The 15705-nt window shown below is 43.1% G+C and overlaps 1 protein-coding gene across 6 annotated transcripts in view; it reads right to left on the reverse strand.

Annotated features, from left to right (window-relative positions):
• Positions 1 to 15705, reverse strand: part of LOC144495997 (septin-7) — a 144921-nt gene that overhangs the window by 69792 nt on the left and 59424 nt on the right. For all 6 annotated transcript variants that reach the window (XM_078216926.1, XM_078216927.1, XM_078216929.1 and 3 more), the window contains one exon: positions 12678 to 12784. In XM_078216926.1, the coding sequence (XP_078073052.1) occupies positions 12678 to 12784 (107 nt within the window). The remainder of the gene's footprint in view (positions 1 to 12677; positions 12785 to 15705) is intronic.

Raw genomic sequence — 15705 nt, forward strand, 5'->3', positions numbered from 1 at the left:
GGCTTGCATTTTTGCCCATCTCTAGCTGCCCTCGAGAAGGTGGTGATGAGCTACCCTTCTTGAACAGCTGCAGTCCATGTGGTGAAGCTGCTCCCATAGTGCTTTTAGGTAGGGAATGTCAGTGGCAGCACAGTGGCAAGCACTGCAGCCTCACAGCAGGACAGGCAGCTTCTGTGGAAAGAGTTAGCAACAGAACTGCTGGTTAACAAGTGATTGCTAGTTACTGACACTAAAAAGAGGATTATGTCTCCTCTAATGTTTGTTAGCACTGCTGCCTCACAGCACCAGGGACCCAGGTTCGATTCCTGGCTTGGGTCACTGTCTGTGCGGAGTCTGGATATTCTCCGTGTCTTTCCTCAGGGTGCTCCAGTGTCCTCCCACAGTCCGAAAGACGCACCAATTAGGTGCATTGGCCATGCTAAATTCTCCCTCGGTGCACCCGAACAGGTGCCGGAGTGTAACGACTAGGGGATTTCCACAGCAACTTCATTGCAGTGTTAATGTAAGCCTACTTGTGACACAAATAACTAAACTAAGTATTTTGTCCCAGCAGCGATGAAAGGAATGTCTGATATTTGTCCAAGATGGAAGACAAGTGACTTATAGGGGGACTTGCAAATGATGCTGCCCTTGTCCTCCTAGGCGGTCGAGGCCAGGTCATCTGATGCTAGACGCCACATTTAATTACTACAAGCATCTGCCACTTGGTTCTCTCTAATGCATAATCTGAGCCTTCATTAGTGATACCAGCCCCTCTGGTTTCCTTCTAAATTTGCAGCACTGGGAAGGCACACACACAACGTGTCTGCCAAACATGCAATGATGCATCAAATACTGAAAAACGCTGAAGTGCCCAATGTCAACATAATATATCAGCATGTATTATTTCCCAGTTTCAAGGAGCTGCATTAGCTGTGAGGTACACTGCATTCAGGTCTGAAATTGTTTCGACCATGTGCACAAGTGGATTTAATTTCTGCAAATCTACACTGCTCAATGCAGATGTAGATTGAAACTTCCTTCTCAAACACAAGGCTACGTGCATTAAACGTTTCTGATGGCCTTGCACTGCAATATCACAAACTCACTTCCTAGTGTTTGAAGTTATCCACTAAAGAACTGAACAAAGATATTCACTAAGGAGAATATGGAGGTATCGGCAAATCATTGGTCATTGCAATCTCAACTGTTTGACTTTGGGCAGGAAAATAGATTGTAACATCACAAGGCTATTTTGCTGTGTAGCTGCTAACGTATTTCAGCAGCTAGTCAGAGAGCTATCATTGAAAAGCTCAACTTCAAACAGGAATAGTACACTCAATCACATGGATACAACAAATTCCAGCCATCTATCACTCCAATGCTCTCACTGATAGGTTTGTATATCTGGATTGTGAATAAAATAATGGGACTGAGCTGAGTTACTTTCAGCAATAGCAACTTCCAAAACCATGACCACTATCAGAGGTCAGGGTAGCAGGCACAGGGGAACACCACCACCTCCAAGTCCTGCACCATCCTGATTTATAAGTATATTGTTGCTCCTTCATCTTCATTGAGGTAAAATCCTGGAACTCCCTTCCCGACACCACTGTGGTACCAATAGCATGTGGACTGCAGCAGCTCACCACCACTTTCTCAAGGGCCTTCTGAAGTCACAGCTTTGAATGGATAAAATACCGCAGAATCATAGAAAATCAAGGCACAGAAACAGAACATTCAGCCCACCATTTTCCACTCCTTTTCGTTACGACACTTTGAAGTACATATCGAAATACTTTCAAATGTGATGTCTTTTACCACTCTTTCTGACAACGTTCCAGACCCCCCCCGACACATGCTGGGTGAAAACATTTCAACTTGAATTAAGCTGAACATTCATTCTGACATCCACACGGATCACATTATCTCCACATTCCTACAATATTCAGGCAAAACAGAATAGCCAAGTGCCGATACAAAGCCAGCTTTAAGAGCCTGTGCTGCACAAACTGCGGCTAAATTTAAACAACGATACTTACAGCTTAAAATTCCTGAAATGTAACCATGGGAGATTAGTGGAAGTGGGTTTACTGGTTAGACAAATGCATATTTCTTTAAATAGAATTCCATGCATTCAGTAATGGAAAAATCAGCAGGAATGACGTTATTTGCCAAAGTTATGTTTGCTTAACGTTCTCCACGTGTCTTCACCACAAATTTCACTTCCTCTGGACACACAAAATCCAACTGGAAGTTTCCTGTTGAATCTTTGTAAGCTGGCAAGCTTTATCGAAGTACTCATCTGATACATCATTTATTCTGTCCCAGTATTCTTCGACATAGTTCTTTTTATGAAACATAAATGGAAACGCGAGTGGAACCTCAACACAGAATACATTAACCATGTACTTATTAGTCTTGAATAACTTGAGATTTTCACAAGACTGAGTTTGATCCTAAAGTGTACAGGATGTAATAATAATGGATTCACAAAAAATAAAAGGTTCATGGATCACATTTCTAAACTGACGAATTGTTCTATATTTATCTGGCCAGAATTTGAACCATGACTTGTGGTGACATGGAAAATAACCCTCCTTTTGCATCATCGTCATACAGTGCAAAAAAGGTCCTTCAGCCCATCGAGTCTGCACTGACAATATCTACCACTAAAGGCATGCAAATCCTATTTTCCTGCACTTGTCCCATATCCTTGATATTTCAAGTACATCAGTCAGTTGCAAACAAATTTTCTACTCTTCACTGAAAGAATTGTTTTACTAGAGAGTAAATTAAAGGAACATTTAAATCTGATCTAATTTCAATATGTTTCAAAGCACGTCATTGATATTCAATGAAACAATCTGGAACTCAGCATCAGTAAGGCTCAAAAATATATAACAGAGGCAAACTAAGGGAATGAGATGAATTGGAAGAAATTAACTGAACAAAGGCAACTGATTATCACATGGAAAAACAGAATCTGCTTCCAACTATGTTGTTGAATGCACAAAATGTACAAACACCTGAGGGAAACAAATGGGAGAGAAATCCGTAATTACAAAATGGATTCAGAAGCCAAGTATAAATTGGGGGGAAAATACAGAACTTGAGAAAAATGCTAGATCATGATATTCACAAAAATAGCTTTATCAGAAGTATTTTCAGTGCAAAATAATCATAGAATCCTACAGTGCAGAAGGAGGCCATTCGGCCTATCAAGTCTGCACTGACCACAATCCCACCCAGGCCCTATCCCCAAAACCCCATTCATTTACCCCAGCTAGTCCCCCTGACACAAAGGGGCAATTTAGCATGGCCAACCCATCTAACCTGCACATCTTTGGACTGTGGGAGGAAATCAGAGCACCCGGAGGAAACCCACGCAAACACAGGGAGAACGTGCAAACTCCACACAGACAGTGACCCGAGCCGGGAATTGAACCCGGGTCCCTGGCGCTGAGGCAGCAGTGCGAACCACTCTGCCACTGTGCCGCTCACAGTATTCTGATGGAAATTGAATAACGCTGTGCTGAACCGTCTGCTTAGTTGAATTACTAATTTGAGTTTGTCATTTTGGAACATACATGGCTGACCACACCAACTAAATAAATACACTCCCTCAGGGATTGATTCAAGAACCATTCACCAACCTGGCCCGTTCTTTCCCGATGTTTCACTGTCTATTAGTGCCAACAGCAGATCTCACCTTGCCTTTTCCAATCACCATACTTCCTCAGTTTTTGTTTCTTCACTTCATCGAAAAGCCCATGAGACACCGAGACTCCAATGTTCCTGTGGAAAACTTCATTGGTTCTTCGCTGTCCAGCCGGTTCGAGGAACCCATCACCAGATCCAGATTCCTAAAGCTGTCTTCTTCTCACTTATTCAGGGTCAGCTTTCACACCCGTGCAGCACAATGCTCCATATCTAGGATGCTGCAAGTTGCTTTTTCAAGTGCAGGCTGATGTTGGATACCCTCCAAATTTCATTCAGCTAATGGGTTTGTAGAGCAGCCAATTGCTAGCTTTGCCTTGATGAGTACTGTGAACCTCATGTGTGGTCACTTTGGATCCCAGAAATTGAAATTGATTGCAGTTTGTAATGGTTGCAGACTGAGTCTGTCACAGTGTTCTCATCGTGAATTGCCTTCTGACCCGTTGCTTCAGACTTGACTTTCTCAGCTCTTCAGCCACCATGGATACCTTCTTGCATATCTTCACCATTATTAGGATAGTACCATCACCATATCTGATGTTTCAGGTGCTGTGACTATCAAAAACTGCTCCCAAGATGTCCCAAGAGATCAGAGCCGACTTCTCTCATAATCTTTTGTAGCGTCACAGAGGAAACAGACCCGACGGCCCAACTTGTCCATGGCGCCCAGTTTTTACCATTAAGCTAGTTCCAATTGCCCACGTTTGGCTCATATCCTTGTAACTGTCTAAATGCTTTTTGAAAGACAAAATTGTACCCGCCTCTACTACTACCTCTGGCAGCTCATTCCAAACACTCAATCCTCTGAAAAAATTGCCCCTCTTGTCCCTTTTGTATCTCTCCCCTCTCACCTTAAATCTATGCCCTCTAGTTTTAGACTCCCCTACCTTTGGGAAAAGATAGCTGATCCATGCCCCTCATTATTTTATAGATCTCTACAAGATCACTCCTAAGCCTCCTATGCTCCAGGGAAAAAAGTCCCAGTTTATCCATATAGGTGGTCGAGTTTGATTCAGTCGTCTTGCTCTTGGAATCGAAACTGGAGCGCGCTTCAGCAGCTTTCTTCACAATTGAGCATCATCTTCAGGATCCACTTTGCTCACCCCACATGGGGAAGGGGCTAGGAAAGGTGCCCTAAAAACAGTCTGTTCCTGGCTGGAAAACTGCATCCAGCAGGCTCATCTACCTGCAGTCAGAAAATCAAAGTTAAACTCAATCTCGGAATCCGCAATGTATAAACTCTCGTGGCTAAAGAGCGAAATAATTGATTGCCTTTGTTGCCTGTGATTCAGACATTTCAATATTGACTTCGCTGCCCTGCAAGAGACCTGAAGGTCAGGTGAAGGGCAGCGGAGAAGATGGTGGTGGTTACACCTTCACCTGTAGAGGAAAATCCGAGGATCAGTCCATGGAATTGGATTAGTCATCGAATCTCCGAGCTCCCTGCCAACATCAACCAGCATCTCATGACTCGGTCTACAACCTGCCAAGAACCAGCAGGCAATGATTGTGGGTGCCTGCACCCCAACCCTTGATGCTAATGATGAGTCCAAAGAAGGATTCTACTCCATCCTGGACACCATATTCTCCAATATTCCTAAGGAAGAGAAGATTATCCTCCTTGGGGACATCAACACCAGGGTTAGAATGAACTCTCAACTCTGGAAAAGAACCATCAGGAAAGGAGGAATTGGGAATTGCAACTTCAACAGTGTTCCCCTGCTCACCAAATACACGGAACACCAGTTTGTCATCACTAACGCACTGTTCCGCCAAAAAGACAAGTTCAAGACTTGCTGGAGACATCCACGATCAAAGCACTGGCACAGAATCAACTTCACCACTATCTGATCCCAAAACCAAAAGGGCGTCCTCATCATCAAAGCGATGGCCAGTGCAGACGACTGCTGAAGAAACAAGTGGCTCATTCACTCTTTTGTGTCCATTAAACTCCGCCAGAAGCAGCAGGGGATGAAGAAACAGCTCTGAACATTGAGCGGCTTCAAGAGCCATGCATACTAGTGGACTTCCAACAATGCCTTCTCCAAAATGTTCATTCTAATGGAGTGCAGACAAACTGGAAGAACTGAAGACAGCCATCATTTAAAGCTGCAAAGTCGAGCAGGATATCATTGTCCCCACCCTTTTCGCCGGTCTCGCTCTCCATCAAGACCAATGGAGAAACCCTCACAAACGTGGACCATGTCCCCTACCTGGGGAGCAGCTCTCACTTAAGGCTGACATTGATACAGAGATCCGACATCGTATCCAATCCACAAGCGTTGCCTTTGGATGAGAATCTTTGACAACTGTGACATGCGTGCTGACACCAAGATCTTCCTGTAAAAGGCAGTCATCCTCCCAACTCTTCTATACGGCTCAGAAACCTGGACTATGTAGGAGTCACCTCAAGGCCCTGGAGAAGTACCATCACCACTATCTGAGATGGATTCTCCACATCATCTGGGAGGACAGGTGTACCAACATCAGCATCCTTGAAGGAGCCAAAAGCATCAGCGTCGATACCAACTCCACTGGGCTGGCCATGTACTTAGGTTGCCACAAGTCCCAACTACTAAAGCAAATCTTCTTCACCCAGCTCAAGGAAACTTCCTGAACTAGAGGACAAAGGAAGAGCTTCATCGGGACCCTGAAGGCTTATTAAATAAATGCAACATGGAGCATGGAAGACCCTTGCTCCGAAGAGACCTAACTGGAGGAACCTCATGACTGAAGGGACACAATTCTTTGAGGATACCTGACGGCAAAGGGAGGCCTGGAAAAGGAGCCCGAGAAAGGAACACCAGTGATCTAGAGTCCAGGAACCAAACCCACCTCCCCAAGTGTACAGTTGAAGTTGCGGCTCTGGGGTCAGGGTCATCAGCCATGCAAGGACCCAGAGAACCATGACCAGTATCTGAGTTTTAGGTGGACAAAAAAATCTTGTTAGCGAGTGATCGCCAAAGAGGAGAAGACTCTTCTTTCACAGTGATCAGCATTCTTGCTCTTCAATTCGATGCAACTACCAAAACTGGCAAATAGGTTTGGTGAAAAAGTCATGTTTCTAGTTAACTCTGGTTTGCTCTCTGCCAACCACGTCACTTGTTTTTAGGCACTCAGGTCACCTATTTGTCATTCTTCTGACTTTTATTTTTCTCAGCATTTGGTAAAATGGATGGAAATAAAAGCAAATGTTTTGACGTGAGTGAGAACTGGTTGGGGGAGCGGTGGTCAACGACAGAATGGGTGTTTTACTTTAGTTGGCAGGCTGTGACAAGTGGTGTACCCACAGATCTCTGATGCAGTCTCTACTATTCACCATCTTTATCAATGATTCAGATGGAGGAGTGAAGAACCAAGTTTGTTGATGGCACTAAGTCAGGTGGGTACAGCAAGTTACAGACAGGAGCAAAAGGTTTCTAAAGGAGAGTGTCAGATTGAGAAATCTACTTAAATTATCAAGGCTAGAAGGAAATGAATACATGATCGATATAATCAAGAGCCTTGTGTATAAAAGGCCACATGTTGACTGGTACCTTGAACGTATCTGGAGCAGAAAAAAACAAATCAACTATACACTCAGTACAAGAGCCGACTCAGAGCTTGCCTTGTTTTTGTCAGTGGCAATGTTCAACTGATGAATGAAAAATGTTTACAGACAATTGGTGCTGTGCTGGCAGTCGTTAACATGACTGAAGGTTGTTCAGTGCTAAGTACTGCAGACTGGCACGACCAAGTCTGGCTGTCATAGAAAACAGCAATTGTCTCTAGATAGAGAAGTTTTGTTTATTCTTAAAGCAACATAGTGGAGCCCTTTCTTTGGGGAATCTTATCCATCACAATATTCCATTTAATCAGGAACCAACTGTTAAACATTTCTTATTCAATGAAATCCGTAAACTATACGCCAGCTTCCATAAAGAACTGAGATCCAGAGACTGTTTGCCCCAATTGATTGGATTGTCAGTCACGGCTCAATTGTAGCTCGCTCACCTGAGTCTCAACCTTCTAGATTCAAATTAAACTCCAGTACTTAAGCATAAAATAAAGGCTAACATTCCAGTTCAGTGTAGAGATGCCACCTTTTATCTTAAATATCAAACCGGGGCTTAATCTGTCATCTTAGGTGATGGGAAAGATCTCCTGGCATTATTTCGGAGAGCGCAGGGCAAGTCATGTCCGGCCTCAATCAACATCACTAAAACAGATACCACAATGGTCATTTCCTAAGTGCTGAATTGGCTTCAAGGTGCTTTTGAGACACAGTAAGAAGTCTCACAACACCAGGTTGAGACATTTTGAGACATCCAGTGATTTGCGAAAGGGACTACAGAAATGCAAATTATTTCCTTTTTTCCCTTTGCTGTTCTTTATACCTCCTGATAATCTGGATCGCTCTGCGCTTTTATACACCCTTCCTTCAGTTTTACAGCTTGTCTTTAGTCACCCATGACTGTTTTTAGTTAGAACTCTTTCTCTACGCCAAGGGGCACACATTGATCCTGTATTATGTCAAAATCTTTTTTTTTGAACCCTTGCCACTGTTCATCTGTATCTTTACCCATAATAACTTTGACAAGCTTTCCATCGTCAGTCTCTGACTGAAGCAAAATATAGAATGTAATGAATCTTTGAAGCAGAGTTTCCATGTGAGAGATTAATATATCAACAGCAGAGAGGAGCTCTCTGATCAGTGTGTACTGGCTTCACTTTCAGTCTGGATAAACTGCAGAGCTTGCCCTCTGATCTGGCATGCAGGTAAACCCACTCCCTATCTTCAGGGGAGAGACTGATCAATGGCAAGAAGACACCAACAGAGCAGAGGTGAGGACATAGCCCTGTTTCACACCCTTCTTCACTCAAATTATCCAAAGTGGAGCCATCAAACTCTATATCACGATGCACGTCTTTATGAAATGATAGATGACAGAGGTTTGGTGAACAGCCAATTTCTCAAAGTCTTGTAGTCCTGCTCTGCTGATGTTGTCCAACAATTTAGTGAGATTTATAAAATTTAGGTAAAGACTTGTATCCTGCTCCCTACACTTCTTTTGTAGTTGACATATGGAGAAGATATCCATTGTAGATTTGTTCTTCAGGATACACTCAGTCGGCAAGAAGATAGAAATTTAAGCTTGACCCTAGTGAAGGGCATCTCTGGGGAGTGAATGATGCTTCTCATGGACTCTCCCTCCCACACCCGTAACTTGTTCTCCCCAATGACAAGCATCAAGAAAATCATGGTTATGGGACAGGGTGTTACATCTCCATCCCTGATCACACTACATAACACCCCGCTAGAAGTTAGCAAATTGTGCTGCTTCAAGTTCATGGTAAGAAGTTTAACAACACCAGGTTCAAGTCCAACAGGTTTATTTGGTAGCAAAAACCACAAGCTTTCAGAGCCTTAAGCCCCTTCTTCAGGTGAGTGGGAATTCTGTTCACAAACAGGGCATATAAAGACACAAACTCAATTTACATGAATAATGGTTGGAATGCGAGTACTTACAGCTAATCAAGTCTTTAAGATACAAACAATGTGAGTGGAGAGAGCATTAAGACAGGTTAAAGAGATGTGAATCGTCTCCAGACAGGACAGCCAGTGAGACTCTGCAGGTCCAGGCAAGCTGTAGGGATTACAGATAGTGTGACATGAACTCAATATCCTGGTTGAGGCCGTCCTCATGTGTGCAGAACTTGGCTATCAGTTTCTGCTCAGCGACTCTGCGCCGTAATGTGTCGTGAAGGCCGCCTTGGAGAACACTTACCCAAATATCAGAGGCCGAATGCCCGTGACCGCTGTTATTAAACTTCTTACTGTGTTTACCCCAGTCCAACGCCGGCATCTCCACATCAAGTTCATGGTGACAGACAACCTGTCTCTTGATGCAGAACTCAATACACGCATGGGGAACACCTTTGGCTGATTCACAAGACGTGAAAGGAACAACATCAAGATGATTCTTGGGACAAAGATGCTGGTAGGAGGCCTGTGTTCTCAACACCTTGTAGTATGACCATGAAACATGGGTGACTTGCAGGCATCAAGAAAAGCAGCTTAACAATTTTCATCTCGGTTGAGACACATCCTGGGTAACTCGTGGAAAGACACAACCTTGAATGCAGCAGTCCTTGCAAAGACAAAGTTCGGAGTCCGGCACTCATCGAGCAGAAGCAACTTCGCTGGTTCAGTAATTTATGACGGGTAATTGTTAAGTTTCACCTTTTCGAACTAAATATTGAGAGATCATTTGACTACTGCTAGATAAATATTCCCATGGTGTTAGATTTTTAACTAAGTCTGGCTCATAACTCGTTACTAAATAGAGTATGGTCTACCCTTGTTGGTTCTGGAACAGGCACAAGAAAATCACTTCTTGACTTCACTCTTCCTAACCTAGGTAAAAATTCAAAACTCTCATTAAAACCTTTGCCACAAGCCTCTTTAATCTTTGACTTAGTTAATTCTGCCACTCATTGTTGCTATCAGGAGGCTCTGTAGACAACTCCCACTGCAGTTTAAGTCCTCTATTTTTCAAAGATAAGTCAGGACTACACACAACTGTACGCAATATAAAATTAGGATGAAAGTGCTTTCCTAAACTGGAGACAATTTCTATCAGTACTAAGCATTCGGCATGCTTTAAAAACTTACCATCGTGCCAAGAGTGTTGGCAGGCCAAATGTAAATGCTCCTGGTTATAGAGGGTATAGCTTTGAAAGTGTTTTTTTAAAATAGCCACATCCGTTGAGCCTATAATTTATAGTAAAGATTCTATTTTTAAAAGTAAAACCATCACTGCCCACCAGTAATACCACAGGCATTTGAACAATGACAACACAAAATTAATCTTTTCTGGGCCAAGGCTAATTCATGCCAGACAGAGGAGTGGTGTTAGCAATCTGCACAATGAGGCAACGTCTGACACAACTTTGTCCCATAGAAACACCGACAAACAAATAGGGAAGGTGGACAATGGAAGTCTTACTTAATTTCTGCAGCGATTTGTATTTTGACAACATTGGAAATGCAGAAGGATATAGATAGGCTGGAAATTTGGGCAAAGAAGTGGCAGGTGGAGTTCAATCCTGATAAATGCGAAGTGATGCATTTTGGTAGAAATAATGTAGGGAGGAGCTATATGATAAATGGCAGAACCATAAAGGGTGTAGATACGCAGAGGGACCTGGGTGTGCAAGTCCACAGATCCTTGAAAGTGACGTCACAGGTGGAGAAGGTGGTGAAGAAGGCATATGGCATGCTTGCCTTTATAGGACGGGGCATAGAGTATAAAAGTTGGGGTCTGATGTTGTAGATGTATAGAACGTTGGTTCAGCCGCATCTGGAATACTGCATCCAGTTCTGGTTGCCACACTACCAGAAGGACGTGGAGGCTTTGGAGAGAGTACAGAGGAGGTTTACCAGGATGTTACCTGGTATGGAGGGGCTTAGTTATGAGGAGAGATTGGGTAAACTGGGGTTGTTCTCCCTGGAAAGACGGAGGATGAGGGGAGACTTAATAGAGGTGTATAAAATTATGAAAGGCATAGATAGGGTGAACGGTGGGAAGCTTTTCCCCAGGTCGGTGGTGACGTTCACGAGGGGTCATAGGTTCAAGGTGAAGGGGGGGAGGTTTAACACAGATATCAGGTGGACATATTTTACACAGAGGGTGGTGGGGGCCTGGAATGCGCTGCCAGGCAAGGTGGTGGAGGCGGACACACTGGGAACATTTAAGACTTATCTAGACAGTCATATGAACGGAGTGGGAATGGAGGGATACAAAAGAATGGTCTAGTTTGGACCAGGGAGCAGCGCGGGCTTGGAGGGCCGAAGGGCCTGTGCCTGTGCTGTATTCTTCTTTGTTCATTGGAGAACAAGAAAATTAAGTCAATGCTTACACCATGGCAAGCAGCTTTAATGATGTGGCGATGCCGGCGTTGGACTGGGGTGGGCACAGTAAGAAGTCTCACAACATCAGGTTAAAGTCCAACAGGCTTATGTGGTAGCACAAGCTTTCGGAGCGTTGCTCGTTCATCAGGTGCCTGAAGAAACAGCACTCCGAAAGCTTGTGCTACCAAATAAAGGTGTTGGACTTGAACCTGGTGTTGTGAGCAACTTTAATGCCAGAGTACGAAAGCAAAATGCTATGAATGCTGGAAATAAAATAAAAGTTGCATCTGGCAGTGCTTTTACAAATAGCAGACATTGATGTAGTTTAACCACTGCTATCCTCCACTTTATCACAGTCTCTCACTTTATTCTCTACCTTCTCCCTTCCCTGACCCTTTTCCCTGGCTCTGTAATTGTTTAGAAACTGTTAAATCTCCAGCCCCACTCGCTCAAAGGTCATCGACCTGAAATGTTAACTGCTTTTCTCTCCACAGATGCTGCCTGAAGAGCATTTCCTGCTTTGCCTCAGCATACTCTCCAGTTTTAGCATTTCATTTTGTCTTCACCACACCAAGGCCTGACAGGATTCAGATACATTTAGACTCATCTTGCATCAAATACAGAAATGGATTTTTGTCAGAGGAATCTGACAATCTTATAAACTTCATAATCCAGGTCAATAAAAAATAGAAGTCTGACAGTTTAATCGCCATGCATTCTGATATACTAACACTTTGCATCGATAATTTCTGCATGGAGTATTTGGATAGCATTTTAAAATACATGCTTCAGATTGGTTTTCAGCATCAAAATTCTATAATGGTGTCGCTTTTCGTCATCTAATCTGCAGATTATATTGTATTGCTTCTTCAATTGCTGATAGTTTACAAATAAAAACACAACCAGCCAGCAAACTGAAACCGTGATGGTTGTTGCAGCCTTCAATGCGTGTCAGTAAATCAGGTATTTGTCCATCATTGCAAATTAAACTGAAAGTCATCTTCAACCCAAGATTACTTAAAACATTCTTATAAAATTGTGAACACGAACAGGCAAACACATGGTTTGCAGATTGAGGACATACCATGACTGTTTTTTTGATCCTATGTGAAGGGCCTGGGTAGTCTGCTGAATACAAGTCTGTCAGAAACAAAGAGTTGATGAGCGTCGACTTTCCTAATCCGGATTCACCTGCAACACAAACAGTTTCAGAAAGATTTAGTATCAGATTGCTCATGTTGACTGATGGTTTGCATTTCCTAAAGGTTCCTGATCCTCTTACTCCTTAAATCTTCAAAGGAGTTAAATTCAAGCTGGTGGTTACTTTGTGTCAGGATTACATTCGAACAATACATGATCACAATTTAACTGATTGGCCCAAAACAATTAACACAAAGTGGAAAAGCAATCCCTTACTTTTCAAATGGATTAAAATTCCCTGTCAGCTTAAAAACATAAATCCTCCGAAGATGGATTAAAAACAAATCAATCATTTGAACTAGGTTGTGGTTTAAAGTCTTCTTGGATCTCATGACACTGATTATCACTCATTCGTTGCCCTACTCTCTTGGGACAAATGCCTGAAAATGGAATGCCTTTCCTCCCCAAAACCCTTTTGCCTTGCCTCGTCCCGGCTTCAAAAGCCTAACAAAACTGGTCTTTCCTGCTACGTTTCTGAACCTGTCACGCAATTCCACTTAACCAATTATTTCTAAGCAATGGCCTCCTGAAGTATCTCTATCTATGAAGTGCTCTGGAATGTCTTTACCAGTGCAAGTTGTTGTTGATTCAGGAGAAACTAAATCCCAGGAGGTGCAATCGGAGGGTTATTGCTGCAATAAGTTCCTGGGATCTTGGCCACTTCACAGAAGACCGATAAACTCACCCACGAGTGTTGATAGCACAACAGTGCCTGAAATTTATTTGGGAAATTTAGTGGTGCAATGCAGAGAGAATTGGAAGTGCAGCAATTAGTTTTCTCCTCTTTATTTTACAAAGAATAAGGTCTCATTAGAAGGCATTGAAGCCCAATGGTAGCATCCCTATCTTGAGTTCAAGTGGACTTGATGGCTATGGAAGATGCAAACACAATGTGGCCAAACAGGTTGATTACCTGGGGAACTCTTGCAGGAATATCCTGGGATTGAGGTAATTGACCTCCAATAACCACCTACCTTGGTGTTGGATGCGTCTCCAACCAATGGAGAAGATCCTAACTTCCCACCCCAATACCTATTGACCTCAATTTTGCCAGGGCTTCTCGATCCCACTGAAGACTGGTATCTGTGATGCTGGGAACCTCAGGAGGAGGCAGAGCTGGATCATCCACTATGGATCATCCCTTGGTTTGATTGTAATGACAGAGTGAGGGATACTTTGGGCCAGGAGGTTACAGATTGCAGTTGAATGCACAGCACCTCTTGGATGTCCAGTTGAGCTGCTGGATCTATTTGCTATTTATTTCGCAGTGTTAATGCCACACAACATGACTCTTATTGTGAGGACAGGGATTCTGCGTCTGGGACAGCCAAAACCAACAAATGATAGCTTTCAGCCCGTGTCAGGTGGGACCAGGTATGGATGGCAGATTTCCTATTCTAAAGTACAGCAGTGAATCAGATTTTTTTTAAAATATATTTTCATTGAAGATTTTTTCATTTATACAAATAACGCAACCAACTCTGAGATTGGTACAGTACAGCAAGATCACTGTCAAACAAGTGCATGTAGGAGAGAGAAGAGAGAAAAAAAAACTAACAGTTGGTTCAGATTATTCATTGTATCCAGCCACACAAATAATCGAGGGGGGGGGGGGGGGGGCAGGAATATCAGGGTACAACCACAATTGGCTCAGTAGCACAGCACCAAGCACACAAGATATCAGCAACTGAACTAATGGAAAACATTGGCGTAAACTAGACAATGCAGAGCCCATCATTTTGAAATAAGGGTCCCATACTTCGAGCCAATTTAGCTCGAAGAAAACAAGTCAAGGAATCCATTGGTATACATTCTATCATGATTTTATGACAATTCCTATTGAAGGGAGCTTATCATTAATCCACGAGCAAAGGATGGCATTCCATGCTGCAAATGTTAGGATTTTTGTACAGCCTTTCCCCATTCGCATCACTGATCTTTTTATCTGGGAGACCCAGTGTCAGATGCAAGGGGTCGAACTCTAAGACCATATTAAAGATCTTCTCAAACTCTTTAACAACATTAAACCAACCGCCCCCCCCCCGCCCCGAAATTTTATCAGCGCATTCCCAATATCATCCCATGTTGCCTCATCAATATTTACTGAGGTTTCTCTCCCAGGTATGCAGCGTGTCCCATGTATTATCACAAGATCTGGAGCATAGAGTGTCGTAAAATTTACTAATGAAATGCCTTGGTCCCATACATAACAGGACTTTTTTCACCAGGGAAATCTTAGCATCAGAGAGAAGAGTTGTCTTAAGGATAAAGTCCTAAGTTGCAAGTATCTAAAAAAGGAGCGTTTTGGAATATCAACCTGTTGACAACTGCTCAGTAGATAACAGGGCCGTGCTGTCAAACACATCCCCTAGTCTATAGAGACGTCTATCCCTCCAAATATCAAAACCATGATCCAGAAGACTTGGCAGGAAATACAGATTACCCTGAATCGGGGGAAGAACAGAAGTGAAATTAGATCCCCTTCCAACTCACGGACTATCCTCCAAGCCTTTAGAGAGTGTTAATAATGGGATTATCTCACTTATCTAACACCACCTAAGGACCCTGAAGGAATAAAAGTGACTGCAAGGAGTGCAAGGACTGATTGGCTTCAACATCAAGCCTTGTGGAGGAGGAGTCTCCCCTAACCCATTCACATATTCATGTAAAGTGGAAAGCTAACTGATAGCTTAATATCTGGCATCCCTAACCCTCCTTTAGAACCAGGCAACTGCAGCTTAGCCAATTTTAAACAAAGCTTCTTCTTGTTCCAAACCAAAGAACAAAACAACCCATACATTTCTTTAAGGACCTTAGCAGACAACAGGGTAGGTATCATTTGAAGAGAATGGAGTAGCCTCGGCAACTGATTCATCTCAATTAAGGCAATTTTACCCAACCAGGAAATCAGT

Source organism: Mustelus asterias, chromosome 7 (assembly GCF_964213995.1).
Source record: "Mustelus asterias chromosome 7, sMusAst1.hap1.1, whole genome shotgun sequence".
Classification (NCBI taxonomy): domain Eukaryota; kingdom Metazoa; phylum Chordata; class Chondrichthyes; order Carcharhiniformes; family Triakidae; genus Mustelus; species Mustelus asterias.